This window comes from Triticum aestivum, chromosome 3B, assembly GCF_018294505.1.
Source record: "Triticum aestivum cultivar Chinese Spring chromosome 3B, IWGSC CS RefSeq v2.1, whole genome shotgun sequence".
Lineage (NCBI taxonomy): Eukaryota > Viridiplantae > Streptophyta > Magnoliopsida > Poales > Poaceae > Triticum > Triticum aestivum.
Window position 1 is genome coordinate 403,940,747 of NC_057801.1, and position 25,700 is coordinate 403,966,446.

Sequence of the window (25,700 nt, forward strand, 5' to 3'; positions counted from 1 at the left end):
TCACTTCAAAGCCACTAATAGCGGGGAACAAACGAAGAGATTATGGTAGGGTACGAAACCACCTCAAAGTTATTCTTTCAGATCGATCTATTCAAGAGTTCGTACTAGAATAACACCTTAAGACACAAATCAACTAAAACCCTAATGTCACCTAGATACTCCATTGTCACCTCAAGTATCCGTGGGCATGATTATACGATATGCATCATACAATCTCAAATTCATCCAACCAACACAAAGTACTTCAAAGAGTGCCCCAAAGTTTCTACCGGAGAGTCAAGACGAAAATGTGTGCCAACCCCTATGCATAAGTTCATGGGCGGAACCCGCAAGTTGATCACCAAAACATACATCAAGTGGCACGTGATATCCCATTGTCACCATAGATAAGCACGGCAAGACATACATCAAGTGTTCTCGAATCCTTAAAGACTCAATCGGATAAGATAAGTTCAAAGGGAAAACTCAATCCATTACAAGAGAGTAGAGGGGGAGAAACATCATAAGATCCAACTATAATAGCAAAGCTCGCGATACATCAAGATCGTGCCATAGAGAAAACACGAGAGAGAGAGATCAAACACATAGCTATTAGTACATACCCTCAGCCCCGAGGGTGAACTACTCCCTCCTCGTCATGGATAGCATCGGGATGATGAAGATGGCCACCGATGATGGGTTCCCCCTCCGACAGGGTGCCGGAACGGGCTCCCGAGAGGTTTTTGGTGGCTACAAGGGCTTGCGGCGGCGGAACTCCCGATCTATCTTGATATTCGATGTTTTTAGGGTACGTAGGCTTATATAGGCGAAAGAAGTCGGTCGGGGGAGCCTCGAGGGGCCCACGAGAGGGTAGGGCGCGCCCAGGGGGTGGGCGCGCCCCCTATCTTGTGGCCTCCTCGATGATCTTCTGACGTGAACTCCAAGTCTCCCGGATCATATTCTTCCTAAAAATCACGCTGCCGAAGGTTTCATTCCGTTTGGACTCCATTTGATACCCTTTTCTTTGAAATACTGAAACAGGCAATAAAACAACAATATGGGCTGGGCCTCCGGTTAATAGGTTAGTCCCAAAAGTAATATAGAAGTGTATAATAAAGCCTGTAATCATTCAAAACAGATAATAAAATAGCATGAATGCTTCATAAATTATAGATACGTTGGAGACGTATCAAACTGTACCTGCTCCCTTATTGGAAAATAGTTCATCACAGAAACCGGTTCCTGTGACGACTACACCAATCAGTGAGGAAGCTAATGATATTGATCATGAAACTTCAGATCAAGTTAATACAGAACCTCGTAGGCCAACCAGAGTAAGATCTGCTCCAGAGTGGTACGATAATCCTATTCTGGAAGTCATGTTACTTGACCATGGCGAACCTACGAACTATGAGGAAGCGATGATGAACCCAGATTTCGCAAAATGGCTTGAGGCCATGAAATCTGAGATGGGATCCATGTATGAGAACAAAGTATGGACTTTGGTTGAATTGCCCGATGATCGGCAAGCCATCGAGAATAAATGGATCTTCAAGAAGAAGACTGACGCTGATGGTAATGTCACTGTCTACAAAAGCTCGACTTGTTGCGAAAGGTTTTCGACAAGTTCAAGGGGTTGACTATGATGAGACTTTCTCACCTGTAATGATGCTTAAGTCTGTCCGAATCATGTTAGCAATTGCCGCATTTTATGATTATGAAATATGGAAAATGGATGTCGAAACTGCATTCCTAAATGGATTTCTAGAAGAAGAGTTGTATATGATGCAACCAGAAGGTTTTGTCGATCCAAAAGGTGCTAACAAAGTGTGCAAGCTCTAGCGATCCATTTATGGACTGGTGCAAGCCTCTCGGAGTTGGAATAAACGCTTTGATAGTGTGATCAAAACATATGGTTTTATACAGACTTTTGGAGAAGCCTGTATTTACAAGAAAGTGAGTGGGAGCTCTGTAGCATTTCTGATATTATATGTAGACGACATATTGTTAATCGGAAATGATATAGAATTTCTGGATAGCATAAAAGGATACTTGAATAAAAGTTTTTTAATGAAAGACCTCGGTGAAGTTGCTTACATATTAGGCATCAAGATCTATAGAGACAGATCAAGACGCTTAATTGGACTTTCACAAAGCACATACCTTGATAAAGTTTTGAAAAAGTTCAAAATGGATCAAGCAAAGAAAGGGTTCTTGTCCGTATTACAAGGTGTGAAGTTGAGTCAGACTCAATGCCCGACCACAACAGAAGATAGAGAGAAAATGAAAGATGTTCCCTATGCTTCAGCCATAGGCTCTATCATGTATGCAATGCTGTGTACCAGACCTGATGTATGCTTAGAAATAAGTTTAGCAGGGAGGTACCAAAGTAATCCAGGAGTGGATCACTAGACAGCAGTCAAGAATATCTTGAAATACCTGAAAAGGACTAAGGATATGTTTCTCGTTTATGGAGGTGACAAAGAGCTAGTCGTAGATGGTTACGTCGATGCAAGCTTTGACACTGATCCGGACGATTCTAAATCGCAAACCGGATACGTGTTTATATTGAACGGTGGAGCTGTCAGTTGGTGCAGTTCTAAACAAAGCATCGTGGCGGGATCTACATGCGAAGCGGAGTACATACCTGCTTCGGAAGCAGCAAATGAAGGAGTATGGATGAAGGAGTTCATTTCTGATCTAGGTGTCATACCTAGTGCATCGGGACCAATGAAGATCTTCTGTGACAATACTGGTGCAATTGCCTTGGCAAAGGAATCCAGATTTCACAAGAGGACCAAGCACATCAAGAGACACTTCAATTCCATCCGGGACCAAGTCCAGGTGGGAGACATAGAGATTTGCAAGATACATACGGATCTGAATGTTGCAGACCCGTTGACTAAGCCTCTTCCACGAGCAAAACATGATCAACACCAAGGGTCCATGGGTGTTAGAATCATTACTGTGTAATCTAGATTATTGACTCTAGTGCAAGTGGGAGACTGAAGGAAATATGCCCTAGAGCTAATAATAAAGTTATTATTTATTTCCTTATATCATGATAAATGTTTATTATTCATGCTAGAATTGTATTAACCGGAAACATGATACATGTGTGAATACATAGATAAATTTAATGTCACTAGTATGCCTCTACTTGACTAGCTCATTAATCAAAGATGGTTATGTTTCCTAACCATAGACATGAGTTGTCATTTGATTAAAGGGATCACATCATTAGGAGAATGATGTGATTGACTTGACCCATTCCGTTAGCTTAGCAGTTGATCGTTTAGTATGTTGCTATTGCTTTCTTCATAACTTATACATGTTCCTACAACTATGAGATTATGCAACTCCCGTTTACCGGAGGAACACTTTTTGTGCTACCAAACGTCACAACGTAACTGGGTGATTATAAAGGAGCTCTACAGGTGTCTCCAAAGGTACATGTTGAGTTGGCGTATTTCGAGATTAGGTTTTGTCACTTCGATTGTCGGAGAGGTATCTCTGGGCCCTCTCGGTAATGCACATCACTATAAGCCTTGCAAGCAATGTAGCTAATGAGTTAGTTACGGAATGATACATTACATAACGAGTAAAGAGACTTGCCGGTAACGAGATTGAACTAGGTATTGAGATACCGACGATCAAATCTCGGGCAAGTAACATACCGTTGACAAAGGGAACAACGTATGTTGTTATGCGGTTTGACCAATAAAGATCTTCGTAGAATATGTAGGAGCCAATATGAGCATCCAGGTTCCGCTATTGGTTATTGACCAGAAACGTGTCTCGGTAATGTCTACATAGTTCTCAAACCCGTAGGGTCCGCATGCTTAAAGTTTCGATGACAATTATATTATGAGTTTATGAGTTTTGATGTACCAAAGGTTGTTCAGAGTCCCGGATGTGATCACAGACATGACGAGAAGTCTTGAAATGGTCGAGAAATGAAGATTGATATATTGGAAGCCTATATTTTGATATCGGAAGTGTTCCGGGTGAAATCGGGATTTTACCGGAGTACCGAGGGGTCACCGGAACCCCCCGGGGGCTTAATGGGCCATAGTGGACCTTAGTGGAGAAGAGGAGAGGCAGCCAGGGTTGGGCCGCGCGCCCCTCCCCCCTAGTCCGAATAGGACAAGGAGAGGGGGGCGCCCCCCCCTTTCCTTCCTCTCTCTCCCTCCTCTTTCCCCCCTTCTCCAAGTCCAACAAGGAAAGGAGGGAGTCCTACTCCCGGTGGGAGTAGGACTCCCCATGGCGCGCCTCTTCCCTGGCCGGCCGCCCCCTCCCCCCTTGCTCGTTTATATACGGGGGCAGGAGGGCACCTCTAAAGACATAACAACAGATCATTGATCTCTTAGCCGTGTGCGGTGCCCCCCTCCACCATAGTCCTCCTCGATAATATTGTAGCGGTGCTTAGGCGAAGCCCTGCGACGGTAGAACATCAACATCGTCACCACGCCATCGTGCTGACGGAACTCTCCCTCGACACTCGGCTGGATCGGAGTTCAAGGTATGTCATCGAGCTGAACATGTGCTAGAACTCGGAGGTGCCGTGCTTTCAGTGCTTGATTGGTCGGGCCGTAAAGACGTACGGCTACATCAACTGCGTTGTTCTAACGCTTCCGCTTTCGGTCTACGGAGGGTACATGGAGAACACTCTCCCCTCTCGTTGCTATGCATCACTATGATCTTGCGTGTGCGTAGGAAAATTTTGAAATTACTACGTTCCCCAACAATATAGTACACCAATTTGTTGGCGAGAGCAGCTCTTCAGACCTTTTAAGCACGCCGCAGAAAAATGCAAACAAGAAGAAGATGCGGGGTAATGATGGTGTTGTTGTGGATGAAAAAGCAATGGAGACAAGTGTAGATGATACATCGGTGGCTCCCCGTGGGGGACACCGCCGGGTACAATGAGTACAATATGCTGGAACTACCGCGGTTTGGGTAATCCCGCGACAGTTCGAGAGGTTCGCGAGATGGCGACCAAATTTACCCCAGTTGTGTTGTGTTTAGTTGAAACTCAGACCCAAAACACGCGTGCTGAGATTCTAGCTCCTTATTTTGGTTACAATAAATCTTTTGCAGTTAGTAGCTCTGGTCGGAGCGGTGGTCATGTACTTTTTTGGAATGAGGAGATAAAACTTAAGGTGTTGGGCTATTTGAATTATCATATTGATGCAAAGATTTCTGACCTGGGGTCGGCACCCTGGAGGCTCACATGTATTTACGGTGAAGCGCAGGTATCGGAGAGGCACAAGACGTGGGCACAATACGCTCACTTGCAGTATTACCAGAAGAGCCATGGGTGATGCTGGGCAATTTTAATGAGGTTTTGCTCCATTCTGAATATGAGGGAGTAGGCCAACGGAGTCAGACACAGCTTGATGGCTTCATAGAAGCCCTTAACATTTGTGGACTAACTGACCTCGGCCACACAGGCTCCCCATGGACTTTTGAGAAGAGGGTTTCTGGAGGCACTTACACAAGGGTTCGCTTGGATAGGGCGGTAGCTGATACAAACTGGTGCTTGTTATTTCCGGCTGCATCGGTTGTGCACGAGAAAGCTGCTTGTTCTGACCATTCTCCTATTTTGCTGAAGTTCTCGGATGATCTTGTTAAGAAGGGTGGCCCTAAACAATTTAAGTACGAGCTTATGTGGGAAACACACCCAGAATTAAAAGTTTTCGTGGATGGTGAGTGGAAGAAAGACTGCGATAGTCTGACAGTTAGTGAATTGAAGGATAAACTTCAACAACTTGCCAGTGATTTGTCTAGATGGGATCGTCAAACATTTGGTAATGTGAGTTGGGAGATTAAAAGGATGAAACACGAGCTAGAGATCCTACGTGCTATTCCAGGTCGAATCGGCCCCTCTGCACAAGAGCTCAAGATAACCGAAAATTTGGTAGAGCTATATCATCGGGAAGAAATCTTATGGAAATAGAGATCACATGTTGATTGGTTAGCACAAGGTGACAAGAACACCCGGAACTTCCACATCAGAGCCACAATGAGGAAAAGAAAGAACCTTATCAAGTCTTTGACAAAGGGTAACGAGGATGTTGTGACAGAAATTGACGAACTTGAGCAGATGGCGACTCAGTTTTACACAGAGCTATATACTTTTGAAGGGGTTACCAATATGCACCAAGTTTTGGACTCGGTTTCAACCAGAGTCACCCCTGCAATGAACGCTTCTTTGAATGCTTCATACACAGGGGAGGAGGTAAAAACAACTCTGTTTCACATGTTTCCAACAAAAGCGCCAGGTCCAGACGGCTTTCCGACCCATTTCTTTCAAAAACATTGGGACATTTGGTGGTGATGAAGTGACTAAAGCTGTCATACGCATATTGCATGGTGAGGAAAGTGTGGAGTGTATCAACAATACATACTTGGTTCGCATACCGAAGGTTAAATCTCCTACTTCCCTTACTCAGTTCCATCCAATAAGTTTATGCAACGTCCTGTACAAAATTGCTTCAAAAGTTGTTGCTAACCGTCTTAAGGAGGTACTACCAGAGATTATTTCGCCAGAGCAGTCAACCTTTGTGCCAGGTCGCATGATTACGGATAACATTATTATGGCCTATGAGTGTCTCCATTTCATGAAATGAAATAAAGCTCTAAAGCATAGGAGTTGTGCCTTGAAATTGGATATGATGAAAGCATATGACAGAGTGGAGTGGGATTATTTGGAGGCTCTAATGCTCAAGCTGGGTTTCTCCGAGTTATGGGTGCAAAGGGCAATGAGCATGGTAAAGTCAGTCTCTTTCTCTATTCTTTTCAATGGGAGAAAACTTGAGGAATTTAAACCTTCCAGAGGTATTCAGCAGGGAGACCCAATATCACCCTACCTTTTCTTGTTAGCAGTGGAGGGCCTTTCAGGCCTCCTCAAATCCAGAGATCAGTCGTCGCAAGTTGGTGGAATTCAGGTGGCTCCTTTGGCGCCCCCGGTTAACCACCTTTTATTTGTGGATGATAGCCTGCTGTTTTTCAAGGCAAATGGTGCAGGGGCGATGGAGGTGTCAAACTTACTGAATGCTTACTGTCAAGTCTCGGGCCAAAGGATTAACAGTAACAAGTCCTCGGTCTTTTTCAGTAAAGGTTGTACAGAGTCTACCAGACAGGAGGTCAAAGGTATACTCAACGTACAAACTGAAACTCTTAACGAAAAGTATCTGGGAATGCCATCTGATGTTGGATCTAGTAAAACTGGGGCTTTCAAGTATCTAAAGGACAGGCTTTGGAGCAAGGTAAAGGGGTGGATTGAAAAAGCAATCTTTGTTGCGGGGAAAGAAATTTTGATCAAGTCCGTAGCGCAAGCGGTCCCAGTTTTTCTATGTCATGCTTTAAACTCCCGAGGGGGCTGTGTGAACACCTAAACAAACTCATCCAACAGTTCTTTTGGGGCAGCAAAGAGGGCAAGCGAAAGCCCCACTGGGTCTCTTGGCACACAATGACACAACCAAAGAAGTACGGAGGACTTGGATTCAGAGATCTTGAGTTGTTCAACCTTGCATTATTAGCCCGACAGGCATGGCCTTTGTTGATTACGTCTGACTCTCTCTGTGCAAAGTTACTCAAGGCGATTTATTATCCGGAGGTGAACTTCTTGGATGCCGCTGTGGGCTCTCACCCATCGCAGGTATGGCGATCGCTGGTTGAGGGGAGAGAGATGCTAGCTCAAGGCATAATAAGCAGGATAGGAGATGGGAGGGCCACACAGATATGGTCACATAACTGGATTCCGAGAGACACTTCAATGAAGTCGATTGCCTGCTTGTCGCCAAACCCGCCCACTATGGTGGCAGAATTGATTGATCCCACAGCAGCAATGTGGAGAGCTGACATTCTACAGCAGTATTTTTTGCCAATTGATGTTGAGGCTATCAAGAATATGCACCATACCCATGTCAGACTTCTGGGCTTGGCATTATGAGAAAAAAGGCTCCTTCTCAGTTAAATCAGCCTATAAACTGCTAGCAGAAACAAAGAGAAGAGGTGAGGATTTGCTTGGAGGGCGGACATCAGTATAAGATTTGTCCCAAGCAGAGAAAGGATGGAGTTCGCTCTGGAATATTAGGATCCCTTCAAAAGTCAAAACCTTCTTGTGGAGACTCGTGAGAGAATCCTTACCGACAGAAGATGTGAGAAAGCATAGGCATATGAGTACCGTCAAGAATTGCCAACTATGCGGTTGCATTGATTCCTGGAAACATTCTTTAATAGAGTGTTCGATGGCACGCTGTGTATAGGCTTTGGCTGATGAGGAGATAGTGGAAGTAATGGCTGATATCCGTGAACCTAATGCCAAACACTGGTTATTTCAGGCTCAAGAATCACTCTCGCAAGCATAGTTTATGGAGATGGCAACCACCTTGTGGGCAATCTGGATAGCCAGGCGCAAAGCAATCCACGAGGTCTATCAAAGTCCGATGGCAACGCACAAGTTTGTTCAACACTTCTTGCTTGAATTGGAAACAATCAACAAGCTGAACCAGAGGTCGATGAGAAGGCCATCAGTTCGTTTGGCTGCGCCTTCGAGGTTGGCTTGGACGCCCCCGCCGAGCGGACATATGAAAGTCAGTGTTGATGCAGGCTTATCTGACACAGGTACAGCAGTAGCAACAACAGTACGTCTGGATAGTACAGGCTTGTACTTGGGCTCTCCGGCGCCGGTATTTCCAGGAATTATTGATCCTATAGTGGTTGAAGCATTAGCTTGCCTCGAAGCACTTACACTAGCAGAAGACCTCTCGCTTCAGAATTTTGTGATGGCAAGTGACTGCAAAACAGTAGTTGATGACATACAAAGAGGAGAGGGTGGAGCTTATATGACAATCATCAAGGAGATCTCCATGCGAAGATCCTTTTTTAATTCATGTAATTTTACTTTCGAAGGTAGAGCATCGAACATTGATGCACACAATCTTGCCAAACATTCTTTGATACTCGATCAGGGTCGCCGGCTGTGGCTAATTCACCCATGAACGTTCATGTATCCCGCTTCATATTCAACCAGATGAATAAAGTGTTTGGCAACTCCAAAAAAAAACCTAAAAAATCAAATCAAAGAAAAAAACATCAGGAAGGCCTCTTGCGGCCGAATCCCTAACCTCCCTGACGCGTGGAGCCCGACGCGGCGACGACCGGCGGCGGCGTGCAGCCGGCGGGACACATCTTGCTCCTCGTGAAGGTGATATCGCGGCGAATGTCCTGCCCAAGGAAGGGGATCGCGGCGACTCCGCGACCTCGGACCTCGTATCTTCGCAGCGGCTGGCAGCCAGCGTCAGGTCCTCCGGTCTCCGGCAGCAACCATACTGTTCAGATCAGGCTCTATATTTTGCCCCTCCTCTTTCTGAATTCTTTGTAGAAAATTGTAAAAACCTTGAAATATAAATGTGTTTCCACCACTGTAGTACTGTACAACCTCTAAGCATGATATTTCAGTGTAATTACTCCCTCCGTCCGGAAATACTTGTCATCCAAATGAATAAAAAAGAATGTATCTAGACGTATTTTAGTTCTAGATACATCCCTTTTTGTCCATTTTGATGACAAGTATTTTCGGACGGCGGGAATACTATTTAGTCATTCTACCTTTGTTGCATGGTCGCTAGTTGTTTTTTTTCATGCGAATACTCAAGAATCTAGGCTTGCATTGTTTTTTACTTGTTTAATCTGTCAAGACTATGTACATGCAGAAACTTTGCCTTTCCCAATTAGCGCCTATGAAAGCTGGTTATGTTAGTGGCATCAGCAATCACCCAAGAATTTATAATATGCAGAAACATTTTAGGATAATGATTTGTTTCCTGATGGCTCCAACAACGCTGGCTTTGTTGGACTCTGTTTGTCTTCACTTAATTTATCTTTTTTAATACCAGTGTCTAGCTGCTGTGAAATGGACATTTTGTATCAGTGCAAGGAGATCTTAAAGATTCAGAAGTTTAGGCGATTGGCGTCTTATGCTGGATTCTATTCCTTCACTACACTCGTTACCTATGCTTACACAAGCAATACGTATGTCATTGCTGACTTACCCTTTTTCCACAGTTGCAAACTCTTGTGACTTCTTGTTCTTTACCACCAAAATTCTTCTCTCTCTGAGGTTACTGCAGGACAAGAGCTGGCATTTCGAGGGCCGATCAGTATTATGCTTCCTACCCTTCTGGCACACTGGTAGAAAAAGAGGCTTCCGTCCAGCCCCATTAGTCGCGAAACTGTAGAAACCGCGACTAATGAAGTCTTTAGTCGCGGTTCGGCAGACGAACCGCGACCAAAGGCCTGGGCCCAGGGTGCTCGGTGGCCAGCTGGTGCACGTGAGGGGATTTAGTCGCGGTTGGCCAGGCCAACCGCGACTAAAGGTGCCCAAAGGCCTTTAGTCGCGGTTGGCCAGGCCAACCGCGACTAAAGCTCCTCCCCTATATATACCAGTTCAGCACGCTCACTTAGCCATTTGGTGCCACTTCTCTTCACAAGCTTCACAAGGGGGTGTAGGTTTGCTTTTGGTTCCTCTTATGCACACAAGGTGTTTGATGAAATGCCCCAAGAGGGTGTAACAAACATGATATGAAGTGTTGGAGCCACACTTGAGGTTCCTCATTTATTTTTTCCTCCTCGATCGCGGTTAGCAACTTGAACCTTTCATGCATGTGTGTCATTGATAAAATATGCATGTGTGTTGTTCATTGTTTAATTTCTATTGTTTATAGCTAGTTAGTTTAACAAATGCATGATGGTTAATTATATATTTTATATTATAATAATGCAGATGAATCGGCAATGGATGTACGGTAACCGACTATCCCGCGAGTTCACTACGGGTTTGAAAGATTTCCTCGTAGTGGCTAATGCGAACAAGCAGAAGGGTTTTATTATCTGTCCATGTGTTGACTGTAAGAATCAGAAGGGTTACTCTTCCTCAAGAGAAGTTCACCTGCACCTGCTTCGGCACGGTTTCATGCCAAGCTATAATTGTTGGACCAAGCATGGAGAAAGAGGGGTTATAATGGAAGAAGATGAAGAAGGGGATGATTTCATCGATGAAAGCTATCTTGCTCATTTCGGTGATACTTTCATGGAGGATGCTGAAGGTGAAGGGGAAGGTGAAGGGGAAGGTGAAGGTGAAGAAGAGGCACGTGATGAGACCGTTGATGATCTTGGTCGGACCATTGCTGATGCACGGAGACGCTGCGAAACTGAAAAGGAGAGGGAGAATTTGGATCGCATGTTAGAGGATCACAGAAAGTCGTTGTACCCCGGATGCGACGATGGTCTGAAAAAGCTGGGCTGCACACTGGATTTGCTGAAATGGAAGGCACAGGCAGGTGTAGCTGACTCGGCATTTGAAAACTTGCTGAAAATGTTGAAGAATATGTTTCCAAAGAATAACGAGTTGCCCGCCAGTACGTACGAAGCAAAGAAGGTTGTCTGCCCTCTAGGTTTAGAGGTTCTGAAGATACATGCATGCATCAACGACTGCATCCTCTACCGCGGTGAATACGAGAATTTGAATGAATGCCCGGTATGCACTGCATTGCGTTATAAGATCAGAGGCGATGACCCTGGTGACGATGTTGAGGGCGAGAAACCCAGGAAGAGGGTTCCCGCCAAGATGATGTGGTATGCTCCTATAATACCACGGTTGAAACGTCTGTTCAGGAACAAAGAGCATGCCAAGTTGTTGCGATGGCACAAAGAGGACCGTAAGTCGGACGGGGAGTTGAGACACACCGCAGATGGAACGCAATGGAGAAAGATCGACAGAGAGTTCAAAGATTTTGCAGCTGACGCAAGGAACATAAGATTTGGTCTGAGTACAGATGGCATGAATCCTTTTGGCAAGCAGAGCTCCAGCCATAGCACCTGGCCCGTGACTCTATGCATCTACAACCTTCCTCCTTGGTTGTGCATGAAGCGGAAGTTCATTATGATGCCAGTGCTCATCGAAGGTCCGAAGCAACCCGGCAACGACATCGATGTGTACCTAAGGCCATTAGTTGATGAACTTTTACAGCTGTGGGGCAGACCTGGTGTCCGTGTGTGGGATGAGCACAAAAAAGAGGAATTTAACCTACGAGCGTTGCTTTTCGTAACCATCAACGATTGGCCTGCTCTTAGTAACCTTTCGGGACTGTCAAATAAGGGATACAATGCATGCACGCACTGCTTACATGAGACTGAAAGTGTACATTTGCCAAATTGTAAGAAGAACGTGTACCTTGGGCATCGTCGATTTCTTCCGAAAATTCATCCAGTAAGAAAGAAAGGCAAGCATTACAACGGCAAGGCAGATCACCGGCCGAAGCCTGCGGAACGCACTGGTGCTGAGGTATTTGATATGGTCAAGGATTTGAAAGTCATCTTTGGAAAGGGTCCTGGCGGACAATCAGTTCCGAAGGGAGCTGACGGGCACGCAGCCATGTGGAAGAAGAAATCTATATTCTGGGAGCTAGAATATTGGAAAGTCCTAAAAGTCCGCTCTGCAATCGACGTGATGCACGTTACGAAGAATATTTGCGTGAACCTCCTAAGCTTCTTGGGCGTGTATGGGAAGACAAATGATGCAAAGGAAGCACGGCAGGACCAGCAACGTTTGAAAGACCCTGATGACCGGCATCCGGAATGGTTTCAAGGTCGTGCCAGCTACGCTCTGACCAAAGAAGAGAAGGTCATCTTTTTTGAATGCCTGAGCAGTATGAAGGTCCCGTCTGGATTCTCGTCCAATATAAAGGGAATAATAAACATGGCGGAGAAAAAGTTCCAAAATCTGAAGTCTCACGACTGCCACGTGATTATGACGCAATTGCTTCCGATTGCTTTGAGGGGGCTCCTGCCGGAAAATGTTCGAGTAGCCATTGTGAAGCTATGTGCATTCCTCAATGCAATCTCTCAGAAGGTAATCAATCCAGAAGATCTACCACGGTTACAGAACGATGTGATCCAATGTCTTGTCAGTTTCGAGTTGGTGTTCCCGCCATCCTTCTTCAATATTATGACGCACCTCTTGGTTCACCTAGTCGAAGAGATTTTCATTCTCGGTCATGTATTTCTACACAATATGTTCCCCTTCGAGAGGTTCATGGGAGTATTAAAGAAATATGTTCGTAACCGTGCTAGGCCAGAAGGAAGCATCGCCAAGGGCTATGGAAATGAGGAGGTAATTGAGTTTTGTGTTGACTTTGTTCCTGACCTTAAGCCGATTGGTCTTCCTCGATCGCGGCACGAGGGGAGACTAACTGGAAAAGGCACGATCGGAAGGAAATCAACGATATGTATGGACGGCCATTCTCTGACTGAAGCACACCACACTGTACTGACCAATTCCAGCTTGGTGGCTCCGTACTTTGAGAAACACAAGAATATTTTACGCTCGGACAACCCGGGGAAGCCTGAATCCTGGATTAGGAAGGCCCACATGGAGACTTTCGGCAGTTGGTTGAGAAAACATTTAATGAATGACAATGATGTTGTAGATCAGCTGTACATGTTGGCCAAGACACCATCTTCGACTATAACGACTTTCCAAGGGTACGAGATAAATGGGAATACATTTTACACGATCGCCCAAGATAAAAAGAGCACCAACCAAAACAGTGGTGTCCGCTTTGATGCAGCAACCGAGAATGGGCAAAAGGTCACATATTATGGTTACATAGAGGAGATATGGGAACTTGACTATGGACCCTCCTTTAAGGTCCCTTTGTTCCGGTGCAAATGGTTCAAGCTAACAGGAGGTGGGGTAAAGGTGGACCAGCAATACGGAATGACAATGGTGGATTTCAACAATCTTGGTTACCTTGACGAACCATTCGTCCTAGCGAAAGATGTCGCTCAGGTTTTCTATGTGAAGGACATGAGTAGCAAACCGAGGAAACGGAAAGATAAGAAAACGATCAGTACATCATGCGATGATCCAAAGCGCCACATTGTTCTTTCAGGGAAAAGAAACATCGTGGAAGTGGAGGACAAGACAGACATGTCAGAAGATTATAATATGTTTGCTGAAATTCCGCCCTTCAAAGTGAACACCGACCCAAGCATTAAGTTAAATGATGAGGATGCTCCATGGATACGGCACAATCGTAAGCAAGCAGGGACACAAGGGAAGAAATGATGTGTAATAATTTATTGTACCAAACTTTGTTGAATGGATCATGTGAATTATATTACCCGTGATGTGTTTGGTGTCCATTTTCGAATGATTTGAGATACCACTGATGATACATGAAATTTGGAGTGATTTAGTCATACTCCTTTTTTGATATATTATTTGTATTTTTCACATATTGAATTGAATTAGTTTTATTTTTCTGAATTTTTTGATATATTATTTGTATTTTTAACATTTTGAATTGAATTAGTTTTATTTTTCTTAATTTTTTGATATATTATTTGTATTTTTAGAATTTTGAATTGAATTAGTTTTATTTTTCTGAATTTTTTGATATAATATTTGTGTTTTTAACATATTGAATTGAATTAGTTTTATTTTTCTGAATTTTTTGATATATTATTTGTATTTTTAAGATTTTGAAAAAGAAAAAGTATTTTGAAAAATACCTTTAGTCGCGATTGGTCTGCCCAACCGCGACTAAAGGTTACCCTTTAGTCGCGGGTCGCCTCCCCAACCGCGACTAAAGGGGGGGCTATAAATACAAGGCCTGCCGCCGTCGCCTCCATTTCTCGTCTTCTCTGCCGCGCCGAAGGCCTGCCGCCGTCGCCCTCGCCCTCGACGCCGCCCGCCGTCGCCCTCGCCCTCGACGCCGCCCGCCGTCGCCCTCGCCCTCGACGCCGCCCGCCGTCGCCCGCCGCCCCCTCTCGCCCACGTACGGCGCCTGCCGCCCCCTCTCGCCCTCGTACGCCGCCCGCCGGCCTCCCTCGCCCACCGCGCCGCCTCTTGCCCGCCCTCAACGCCGCCGGCCGGCCTCGCCGCCGCGTGCGCACGCGCGCGCCTCTCTACAGAGAGCGAGATCGTGGAGAGAAAGAGAGAATTTTTTCTTTTTTTTCTTTTTTTGTTCTTTTTAATTTTAACTAGTTAATTAGTTTAACAAAAACAGTAAAATAACTTAAAACTTGATAATTAACAAAAAAAACCGTAAAATTTGATAATTAACAAAAAAACGTATATACGGAGAGGGGGCGGCGAGGGGGGCGGCGATGCATGCGGTGTTTTTTTAGGGATCGAGAGGGGGCGGCGAGGGTTATACATGTGTGTTGTCCTCGCCTCCCTCTCCGTGACGCCGTCGTCTGCCGCCCCGTCTCGCGCTCTACCGCGACACCCTCTCCCACCCCTTCCTCGCCTCCTCCTTTTGCCACCGCCCTTTCGCCACCGCCACCGCCACTGCCCCCCTTCTTCACTTAATTAATTTGTTTTTATTACATGTTTTCAGGACTGGCATAATGGCGGACGATAGAGCTGACCCGATTATGGACAACTATGATCCGGACGGTGAAGCACATATGTTCGGCATCATAAACGGCGATATTCTATATGTGCCGACCGGACAAGAAGAAGATGATATCTCTTCTTATCTGAACCTTGACGGTGAAGATGAAGGGCGCTGTCAGCAAGATGATGCCGAACAAACATCGATAAACAACGATCTTCAAATGGAAGTAGCAACCACCTCCGGCGCCGAGGTATATATATACATTGAGCCTCTGGTGATACAAACTAACTGATTTGAATAAATATGTGTGTACTAACGCGCGCGACTCTCTTTCTTATTTTAGCCCTCGGCCGGATCGTCGAAACAATCGAGTACGTCGTCAAAGCGTGGCGCAACCAAGACGATGAAACAAGGAGAAACATGCACCATCGAGGTTGTCGACAGTACAACCGGCAGGCCGCTGGAGCCCCGCAAGAACGCCACCAAGTTTGTCAACCAATGCGGAGCCATTGTTAGAGACAACGTCTCGATCACCGTCCAGGAGTGGAATAAGCCAAAGAAGGCACGAATTGCTGGTTTCACTTTTGTCGATAAGAGAACAAAAAAGATTGCTTCAAGAAGCTTATGGAACATTTCGTTCTACCTCTGGAATACAACAAATTCGATGAGGAGGGTAACAAGATTGAGGAAAACAAGGAGAGGAGGAGGCTAGTCAAACAGTTCGCTCTTCATAAGATGGCCGACGCATTCCGGAAATTCAAGCAAAATCTAGCCCATGACTTTGTCAAGCAGAACAAGACTCCGGATTTCAAAGGACAATATGAGAAACTGAAACATGATTGGCCAGAATTTGTGAAGCAAAAGAAATCGGAGCAGTTCATTCAAATATCGAAAAAATAAGGAAAATGCGGCTAAGAAGGAGTACAATCATATTATGGGGCCAAGAGGGTATCGCCTTTGGGAGCCTAGGTGGGAGAAGATGGAGAACGAGCTGAGGGCGCGAGGAATCCGTCCAGGTACGGAGGGATGGGACCCAAGGGCCAAAAGCTGGTGGTACGGGCATGGGGGAACGCTGAACCCGGAGACAGGGGAGTGTGTTTACCGGGGCAAAATAATTAAACCCACCCAAGCCCTTATTGACGCAATGAGGGATGCTCAAGAGGGGAAGATCAAGTTCAACAGAGAGAACGACGCGCTGACAAAAGCCCTCGGGAATCCTGAACACGGAGGACGTGTACGAGGCATGGGGCACATTCCGTGGAAAATAGGGTTCCCCCAGAACGATGACCCGTACAGTTACAGAAGCCGGAAGAGAAAGATGGATCGGGAAGCAGATGTTGTGGCGCGGTTGGCATCGGAAATGGATGTGATGAAGAAAACCGTGAGTGTACTAGTAGCCGAAAGAGATGCAGCTCGGGCGCAGCATGAAGATCATCCAGCGGATCTCAGAAGCCAGCAGCGGAGAAGCAGTGTGGCTTCCACGGAGGCCCCATCGGCTGGTGCAGATGCACCGACGATCGAAATTACTGCACCGGAGCCTCTGGTGGTCGAAATTACTGCACCGGAGCCTCTGGTGGTCGAAATTACTGCACCGGAGCCTCCTCGCTACCCCGTGGACGATATAAAGGAGATGAAAGAATGTCATCTGTATTATCCTATCGGGAACATGTCCATGAAGGTAGCCATTGGCAGTGCTTTACCATGTTTACCTGGAGCACTCCACCACAACAACCCCATTCAAGATGGCTATGCTCGTGTCACGGTGGAGGACATAGTCCAAGGGTTTGAGGACCTGGAGATTGACATTGCTACACCTGAAGGGGAGAAAAGACTTGGAGATGTCAAGCGCCATTTCATTCTATGGCAAAAGAAGTTTATCAAGTTTCCAGGCGAGGCGCCAAGGACAACAAGTCCACCCCCCTACGGTGGTGGCGGTTCACCTACACCTCCGTCACGTCAGCCGACGCCCCCCAGTCCACAACGTCCGGCGGGTGATCAGACGCCGCCCCCCAGTCCTCGTCCGGCGGGTGATCAGACGCCGCCCCCCAATCCACCTCCGGCAAAGAAGCAGAAGAAGTCCTGGATTATTAACCCGGACCCTTATGTACCTAAGACCACAAAGGTACCGGAGCCATCACTGAAGCCTCTCCCCACAAGGCCTTGGGAACGTAGTGCCGAGGAAACTGCCGCGGCCGTGGCTGCTGATCATGAGAAATGGAAGGCGGACTGCAAGAAGAAAAGAGAGCCCGAGCCCAAGCCAGTATTTTCTGATGAGCAAAAGAAGTGGGCTAAGTCATTTTTGAGCACACCGTCCCAAGCCACGAAGAATCTGCCTGACGACTATGCACGTGAACTTCGTAGGCAGGCACTCATGTTGAAGGAGAAGAAAGAGCGGGCGGAGAACCAGGAGAACAAAGCCTTGGAGGAGGCCGAGAAAACGGAATTAGAAAGTAAAAAAAGCGGGAAACGAGTTGCCCAGCTCGGGGAACAAAGTAAACAATCGATTGCCCCGCTTATAGTGAAAGCCGCCGGTCCGGATGACCCCGATATCATAGCAGCTGCGGCAGCACATGGATTGACTGTAACGAGTGCCAGAGAACAAGCGGCCAACTTAGGTATTACTCTTCGTGAACTGTTAGGCCTTGATGAGGCGCCAGTGAAGGAGGTAGTAATTACATATGTGAAGAATGGGCCTCTCGTCGAGCCTGCGCAGGAAGAGGATCTACCTCCATAAATGAAAGGTCTGCTGAAATGGTACAAGGGTTACATAAAAAATAAAAACGCCAAAGAATATATTTATGCGGAAGTTAGATATGAGCATCACTTCAAACATTACTATGTACAAATTCATCTAAGTGAATTGTTCCAGCTTTTCAATCTGCGCGAGCTCGACAAATCTATCATCAGTTGCTACGTTCTGTAAGTGATTTATTTCTACCCCATCTCGTTCATATTGCCTGCACTATATATATGTCCTAACTATATTGTTGTGTCCGCTATTATACATGCAGAATGAAGATTAATGAATGCAGAGTAAGGAACATCCATGATGTTGGGTTCATTGACCCACACATCGTTAATGGATATGTGTTGGAGCATCACCCCGCCGACATGGAGGCAGACCTGTGGCAGTTTCTTACAAAGCAGGAACTCAAAAGTGATATTCTATTTCCTTACCATTTTGGGTGAGTGTTCTGTCTTGAGAACATTCTCTTTTGTTTACTCCATGCATGGTATGTGGCCGGCTAATCGATGAGTTATGCATGACGTACCGTGCATGTATCGTGTCCGCAGGTTCCACTGGATTCTGCTAGTAATTAAAGTTGACACCTCAGAATGTCTCGTCCACGACTCTCTGAATAAGGATCCAAAGCTTTGGGGCGGCATGAGAAGAATGCTGCAGAAGTAATTATTTTCATTCATTTGCGCTCTATATCGATCGGCCTATTTCGTTCATTTCCTAATATCAAGTAACTAATAACTCTCTTGTTCATTTAATTTTCTTTGCCTCGTAGGGTTTGGAGACGGTTCGTAGATACAAAGGTCGGTGAATTCAAAAAAGAGCTAGAATTCAAAAGGTCAAAGGCTAAGAATGGTGAGGATATTCAGCCAGCGGGGACCAATCTATGTGCATACTATGTCTGTGAGATGATCCGGAGATACACCTCTGAGCGGGTTCCGAGTGATACCAATGCTCAGAGGAATAACCTCCGGATGATGCTTAGTCCAGAAGCTCGCTTCCGACCACTTCAAGAGGAACTAGCTGGATGGTTCAGGAGGGAAGTCCTCCATCCTAAAGGAGAACACCATTACGAGGACGTAGAACTTTATATGCATTAAATTATGTATGGAAACTTGTTCAAAATTGTATATGGTCATCCGATGATATTGAATATATATTGTATTCCTCTTGAATTCTTTTTGGTTCTAATTTCAAATTTGTTTGAAATTGTACATTCATATGCATGTATGTAGTACCGTAGAATATGTGAAACTCCTTCAAAATTAAAATAAAGCACAAAAGAAATAAAACAATACAAATTAAACAGAAAACAGGTTTAGGGGTGGGGGGCTAAAACCCTAAACCTGCGGCGGCCTTTAGTCGCGGTTGGCCAGAAGAACCGGGACTAAAGGTCCTCCGCCCCGACGGCCGCCTGGCGCCCACGTGGACGGGCCTTTAGTCGCGGTTCTTAAGCAACCGCGACTAAAGGGGGGGGGGGGCTTTAGTCGCGCCTATTTGGTCGTGGTTGCGCAACCGCGACTAATGGCAGTTGCGAACCGCGACCAAAGGCCCTTTTTCCACCAGTGCACTGAGCTATTAACTGACACTGCAATGTATTAAACCGAAAAGATTTGTAGATAAATTTTCATCGTGTACCGTGCCAGTTGCGCACTTGCTTCAGAGAGGTAATATCTGATTTTTTTCGGGTGGTTTGCAGCTTTACAAGGCTGCATTAGGTAATTGTTTTGAAATAGACGACTGGGGTCCAATAGAATTTTCCATCATGGCAAAGCACTTTGACCGGCAAGGCAAACCACCATATGCTTACCATGCTGTAAGTGTCTTAATATTTTCAAATAAGCTTCTTTGTTTGGATTAATTTCCACCGCATGGTTTGCAAGTTTTATATCGGCTTTGTACTTTGTTGTTCAGCAATACATGTCGCACCTTCTATCCCATGGCCAACTCGATGGAAGTGGTTAACTGTCAGATGTGTTTTAGTTGACTCGTGAGGCCTTGGTCTGCCAATTATAAGCACTGTATCAGGTCTTGTAAAAGAAAAAGAGATGTTTTGATTGGAATCCTGGATTTTGATGGCCCGTGGTCACGGATGGCAGACTTCAAAAAATATAGATACTGAATACTAGGGCATGAAGCCATGAGCCACTTCAGTATCAGCTTATTATCAGTATAAATTGTGCGGAATTTTCCAAAGAATCGTGATGGTACCTTATTGAAGCATGGATGTAGTCATTTTTGTTGCTGAATGCAACTTCGTGAATGCCAATGTTAGTTCGTGTGCTCTTATCATATTGTTCCCTTGATCCTGCAAAGACTAGGAACCTCTATTTTGCTCTTGGGAGTTTTGGTATCCAACAGTATCAATAACCACACAAGAGTTGGTTTAGCGATTGCTAAGGCGTACCGCCGTGTGTTCAGTGTTGTGTACTCAGGTCGTCAAAGTCTCATCCAACATAAATCGATTTCATCTCGTTGAAAGATTATGACACCGTGTACCTATCAGCTACCGAGGAGCATTCAATACATGACGGTGATCCACTAAGTGCATAAGACTTCCCAAGGTAGTACGAAAGTGTAGTAGGAGCACCCTAATACTTGACTCTCACTAGGTGTACTATTGCATTTTACTCCCTCCGTTGACAAGTTTTTTTAAGATTTATCTATCCAAATAGGTGCATGATGTGGCAGCATTTAATTGATCTCCGCCTTAGCATGAGAGGACCATGGCTCGCAGCGGGTAGTTACGGTGGTTTTGAGGAGACCCGCTCAAGGCCGCTGGTTTGAAGCTATTCCGAGATCTCAAAGAGCGCCAAGCTCAATACGTGCAAGAAGAAAGAAAGGCCCAAAATAAGGGTCGGGCTGGAACCGCCGATGTGGAAGTTAGGATGGAGCGATGGCCGGCTAGAGCTGCGATGATGCTACAAGCAACGATGGCTAATGCTGGAATTGACTATGTGGGAAGTTGTGGCAGCTGTGACAGTGGAAGATGGGGAGCGGCAACCAAATGACGGTGGAGCTGCGACCGTGGATGCAGGGGGAGCTGCAACCATGGCTGGTAGGAGCTACAACCAGAGATGGCAGAGCTATGACCTTTTTCCAACGAAGTTGTTACCATTGACCAGTGAAGCTGCGACCGTGGATGCCAGGAGCTACAACCAGCTGACGGTAGAGCTGTGTGTGGTGGAGGGTGCTGCGGTAGAAGGAAAACCATGGCCGGAGATGTGAGGCTGGCGGCGCGTGCAGACTGCACGTGGAGGTTGGCGGCGGCGCATGCAGACTGCACGTGGAGCGGCTTCTCCTTTTTTTGTTCCAGGGGTGAGGGCGCGGGGTCAAAAGAACAACCGAGAGAGACCGTGAGTTGACATGTGGGGGGGGCATATGTAGTGGCTATGGTTGGTCCAATCGGACAACTTGGGATGACTAGCTAGGGATGGTGCCGTTCGTAACCGAATCTTGTAATCTCTTAGTTCTTGTGCCCCCGATCAATATAAACCAATCGTCATGCATATGGTTACACTTTCAAACAAACTTATAATTGGTAGTATATTTTGTTGTATTTATCTGCTTTTAAGGCTTGCCTTTGCCGTTTTGCATGGCCTAGGAAGATGTCTTCTCTAAGTCCTATTCGTATCGCTCTCGTGTTTTTTGGATGGAAATCTCATGCCTAACATTGATCCTTGCTCGTCGATGGATCCCGTGCACAAGGTTTACATGGGCCCACCCCCAGCGCGTAGCCCAATCTGACGGACCAGTGTCCCCGCGCTCAACAAGGAGGTTCGTTGTAGTTTTTTTTGGCAAACTATAGCCTTAAAGTGGGTTAACTATTATTCATTAACATCCTAGATAGTATACAGAAAGTAGTTTCCTCTAGGTAAAGGAGATGGCTTGAAAAGGCATCCTGTAGTAACATTTAGACACCTTGCTATACAGGAAAAAGAAGGTAGAAGACGATCATCTTGAGAAAGCCCTCTTAGCTAGAGAATGAGTAAGGGGATTGTCGGATCTAGGAATACGGAGCACTCTGCACGAGCTGAGACAGGAAGTAATGTTGAAACAATGTGCAAGCATCGGCCTGATCCTCCAGTATCCTGGCTTAACCATAGGATTCCTTACTTCTGCAGCTTCTACTGAAGTCCTGCAATCAGAATATAATGAAGCAGATCACCAAATCAAAGCCTTGATTGTCGAGGCAGCAAGAAGTAAAGCCATTGCTTGAGCTTCCAAAACAGATTGACGTCGCTTGAACGAATATGGTGTGCTTGGTGACCGTATTGTTGAGGCTTCATTCTCTTCCACTAAAGGGTTAAAAGCAACATCCACATATGCCAGAGGACCTGCAGATTTATATGCACATTTGTACTTCGAAGAGAATAAAAATCGTTATATTGATGACATGTTACCTTTTCCTCCGTTAAACCTACATTAAGCATTGCCTTTGTTGCATGGAGAATCTGCATTGGTCTACATTTTATTTTATTGAAAAATAGATCCTTTCTAGCCTTCCATATGTTCCAAAGTTGTGAAAAAGTATCTAGATTTAACTCTGTTTGATGGGAAGGCATGATCATTCTAATGATACCAACATGATATAAACTCGGATTCGCATATCAGTTTTGAGGCCAAATTTCGGGCCCGTTCGGGGATCCACCAGCTCCTCAAAATACGCGGAGCTGGGGAGTACCGTTTCGGCTGCTCTGGATTTTCTAGCCGCAGCTCCGTCCGCTCCGGGAGCGGAGGCGCGGAGCGGAGGGCCTCCGAACGGCCCCTTAATCAAATACTCTAGAGAAATTGCATTGAAAGAGAAGGTGCAAATCTGATTATATTTGACCACATCTACAACATTCTTTTTTGGTATGCTTAGAATACCTAGAAGCTCTTAATCATGTTGCAACAACTCTCCTAATAACCCCCAAGCAACAGTTTTGACCCTAGGGGCTATGGTTTTGTTTTTTCAAACATGATTGAGGATAGCAATTTCTTGATCCGAAGTAAGAGCTTGTCTTCCCAAAGAGCTATATTGGATTACTTGCACAAAGGTTTTTCATGCACTCTTTGTAGTACAATCTGCATCAGGAGTGTGAGTCCAACAAATGGCGTCATCAAGATTAGCATTGTTAATTGGAATGTTTGAAACTTCATTCTTAAAAGAATCATCAGACTAAGCACTATTTTTGTTTTCATCCCAAAGTTTTGAATTAGGCTTCAAAAGATCAGTAATGATGCTAGCACAGGGTCCCTCCTAGTTAGGCTTAAGAAGATCATGAATATTCTCCCAATCTTTGCACCAAGGACTAGTTGAAATGCATGAGTTACTTTTATCAATTTGAAGCTGGCTAGCCTTAAGCATGAAAGGAAGAAATTTTTATAACAGAGGATCATGAGGAAGACTTAGGAACTTAAGAGCAAGATTCCAAATAGAAGAGTTCTGAAAATATTTAGCTCTAAGAATTTTGGTAAGCAAAGAAGTAGGATTCTTAACTATTGTCCAGGTCATCATAGCCACCATAGATTCTTTTTCATATGCCCGACCCTCCTTTATGCTTTGGCTTGCATGGTGTAAAATATATGGGCTTAGAGCAATTATCTTTATTAAACCCACTCCACCGGAATTTTCTGACTATGGATGTAAGCTTCTTGATTTACATGCAAAGAGGCGAACACAGGTTTAATGAGAGTGAGTCTACCTGCATGTGAAAGCCTATTAGCCTTGTAGGGGGGAGGGGGAAAGAGATTCATATCTAGTGGCTATGGTTGGTCCAATCGGACAGCTTGGGAGATGACTAGCTAGGGATGGTGCCGTTCGACCGACACGTGGTTCTATAATGGGCAGTGTAGGGCCATGTCTTGTAACTGAATCTTGTAATCTCTTAGTTCTTGTGCCTCCGATCAATATAAACCAACCGCGATGCATATGGGGTTAGATACACTTTTAATAAACTTATAATTGGTAGTATATTTCGTTGTATTTATCTGCTTTTAAGGCTTGCCTTCACCGTTTTGCATGCCTAGGAAGATGTGTTCTCTAAGTCCTATTGGTATCGCTCTCATGTTTTTCGGATGGAAATCCAATGCGAGCATTGATCCTTGCTCATCGATGGACCCCGTGCACGACGGTTCACATGGCCCCACCCCCAGCGGTAGCCCAATCTGATGGACCAGTGTCCCCGTGCTCAACAAGGAGGTTCATTGTAGTTTTTTTTGGCAAACTATAGCCTTAAAGTGGGTTAACTATTATTCATTAATATCCTAGAGAGTGTACATAAAGTAGTTTCCTCTAGGTAAAGGAGATGGCTTGAAAAGCCATTCTGTAGTTACATTTAGACACCTTGCTATATAGGAAAAAGAAGGTAGAAGAGGATCATCCTGAGAAAGCCCTCTTAGCTAGAGAATGAGTAAGGGGATTGTGGGATCTAGGAATACAGAGCACTCTGCATGAGCTGAGACAGGAAGTAATGTTGAAACAATCTGCAAGCATCGGCTTGATCCTCCAGTATCTTGGCTTAACCATAGGATTCCTTACTTCGGCAACTTCTACTAAAGTCCTGCAATCATAATAGAATGAAGCAGATCACCAAATCGAAGTCTTGATTATCGAGGCAACAAGAAGTAAAGTGTTGTTGGGTGGAACACTAAGTGAAGATCTTTCATGAATTGGAGGGGGAATCCCCAAGAACAAGATGAAAACAAGAAAGAAAACAAGAGGAACACTCAAGAACAAGTCCAATCACACATCCACTAGACCAACAAACACACTAGATCCACAAGGTACATGAACAATCAAAGGGAAACAAGATACATGGTAGAGTTCATCCCAAATCCTATGAAGGAGATGATGGCTTGATGATCTAGGTAGATCCTTCCCTCAAGGGGGGCTTGAATCCCTAGGGATCTTCTCCAATGGAGGTCTTGTACTCCAATGGAGTCTTCTCTCTCAAGAGGAATCCCACAAGGGGAGGTACATGAGCTAAGCTCTATGATTTGTGTCTATTCTTAGCTATCCTCTAAATGAGCTAGGTGATGCCCTTATATAGTTTAGGGACAAAATAAGAGAGGAGGGGGAATTGTCACGCCCAATATGCGACCCTATCTAAAAGGAACTCGAAGGTCCCACCAAGGATAGACCCGCATATTGAAACGCTTTTGCAAGGTGGATATCATTACATCAACATTACATAATAGATGGGGATACATACAAGAGGCATAGAATGCCACACGAATACAACATCACAATACATAAGAGCATCATCCGACTACGGATGAAACACATACAAAAACTCAAACGACATCCACCCTGCTAGCCCAGGCTGCCGACCTGGAACCTATCCCCTGATCGAAGCAGAAGAAGAACTCCAAGACAAGCAAACATCGCTCTCGCGTCAAGATCATCGCACAACCTGTACCTGCAACTGTTGTTGTAGTAATCTGTGAGCCACGAGGACTCAGCAATCCCATTACCATGGGTATCAAGACTAGCAAAGCTTAAAGGGAAAGGAAGGGGTAAAGTGGTGAGGCTGCAGCAGCGACTAAGCATATATGGTCGCTAACATACGCAAATAAGAGCGAGA

The 25,700-nt window shown here is 45.3% G+C and overlaps 1 protein-coding gene across 1 annotated transcript; it reads left to right on the plus strand.

Annotated features, from left to right (window-relative positions):
• Positions 1-9,890: 9,890 nt before the first annotated feature.
• Positions 9,891-20,097, plus strand: LOC123065430 (uncharacterized). The gene is made up of 5 exons (XM_044488707.1): positions 9,891-10,020; positions 10,119-10,179; positions 19,708-19,726; positions 19,830-19,948; positions 20,047-20,097. Exons 1-5 carry the CDS (start codon positions 9,902-9,904, stop codon positions 20,095-20,097), a joined length of 369 nt encoding a protein of 122 aa, XP_044344642.1. The 5' UTR covers positions 9,891-9,901.
• Positions 20,098-25,700: the final 5,603 nt, after the last annotated feature.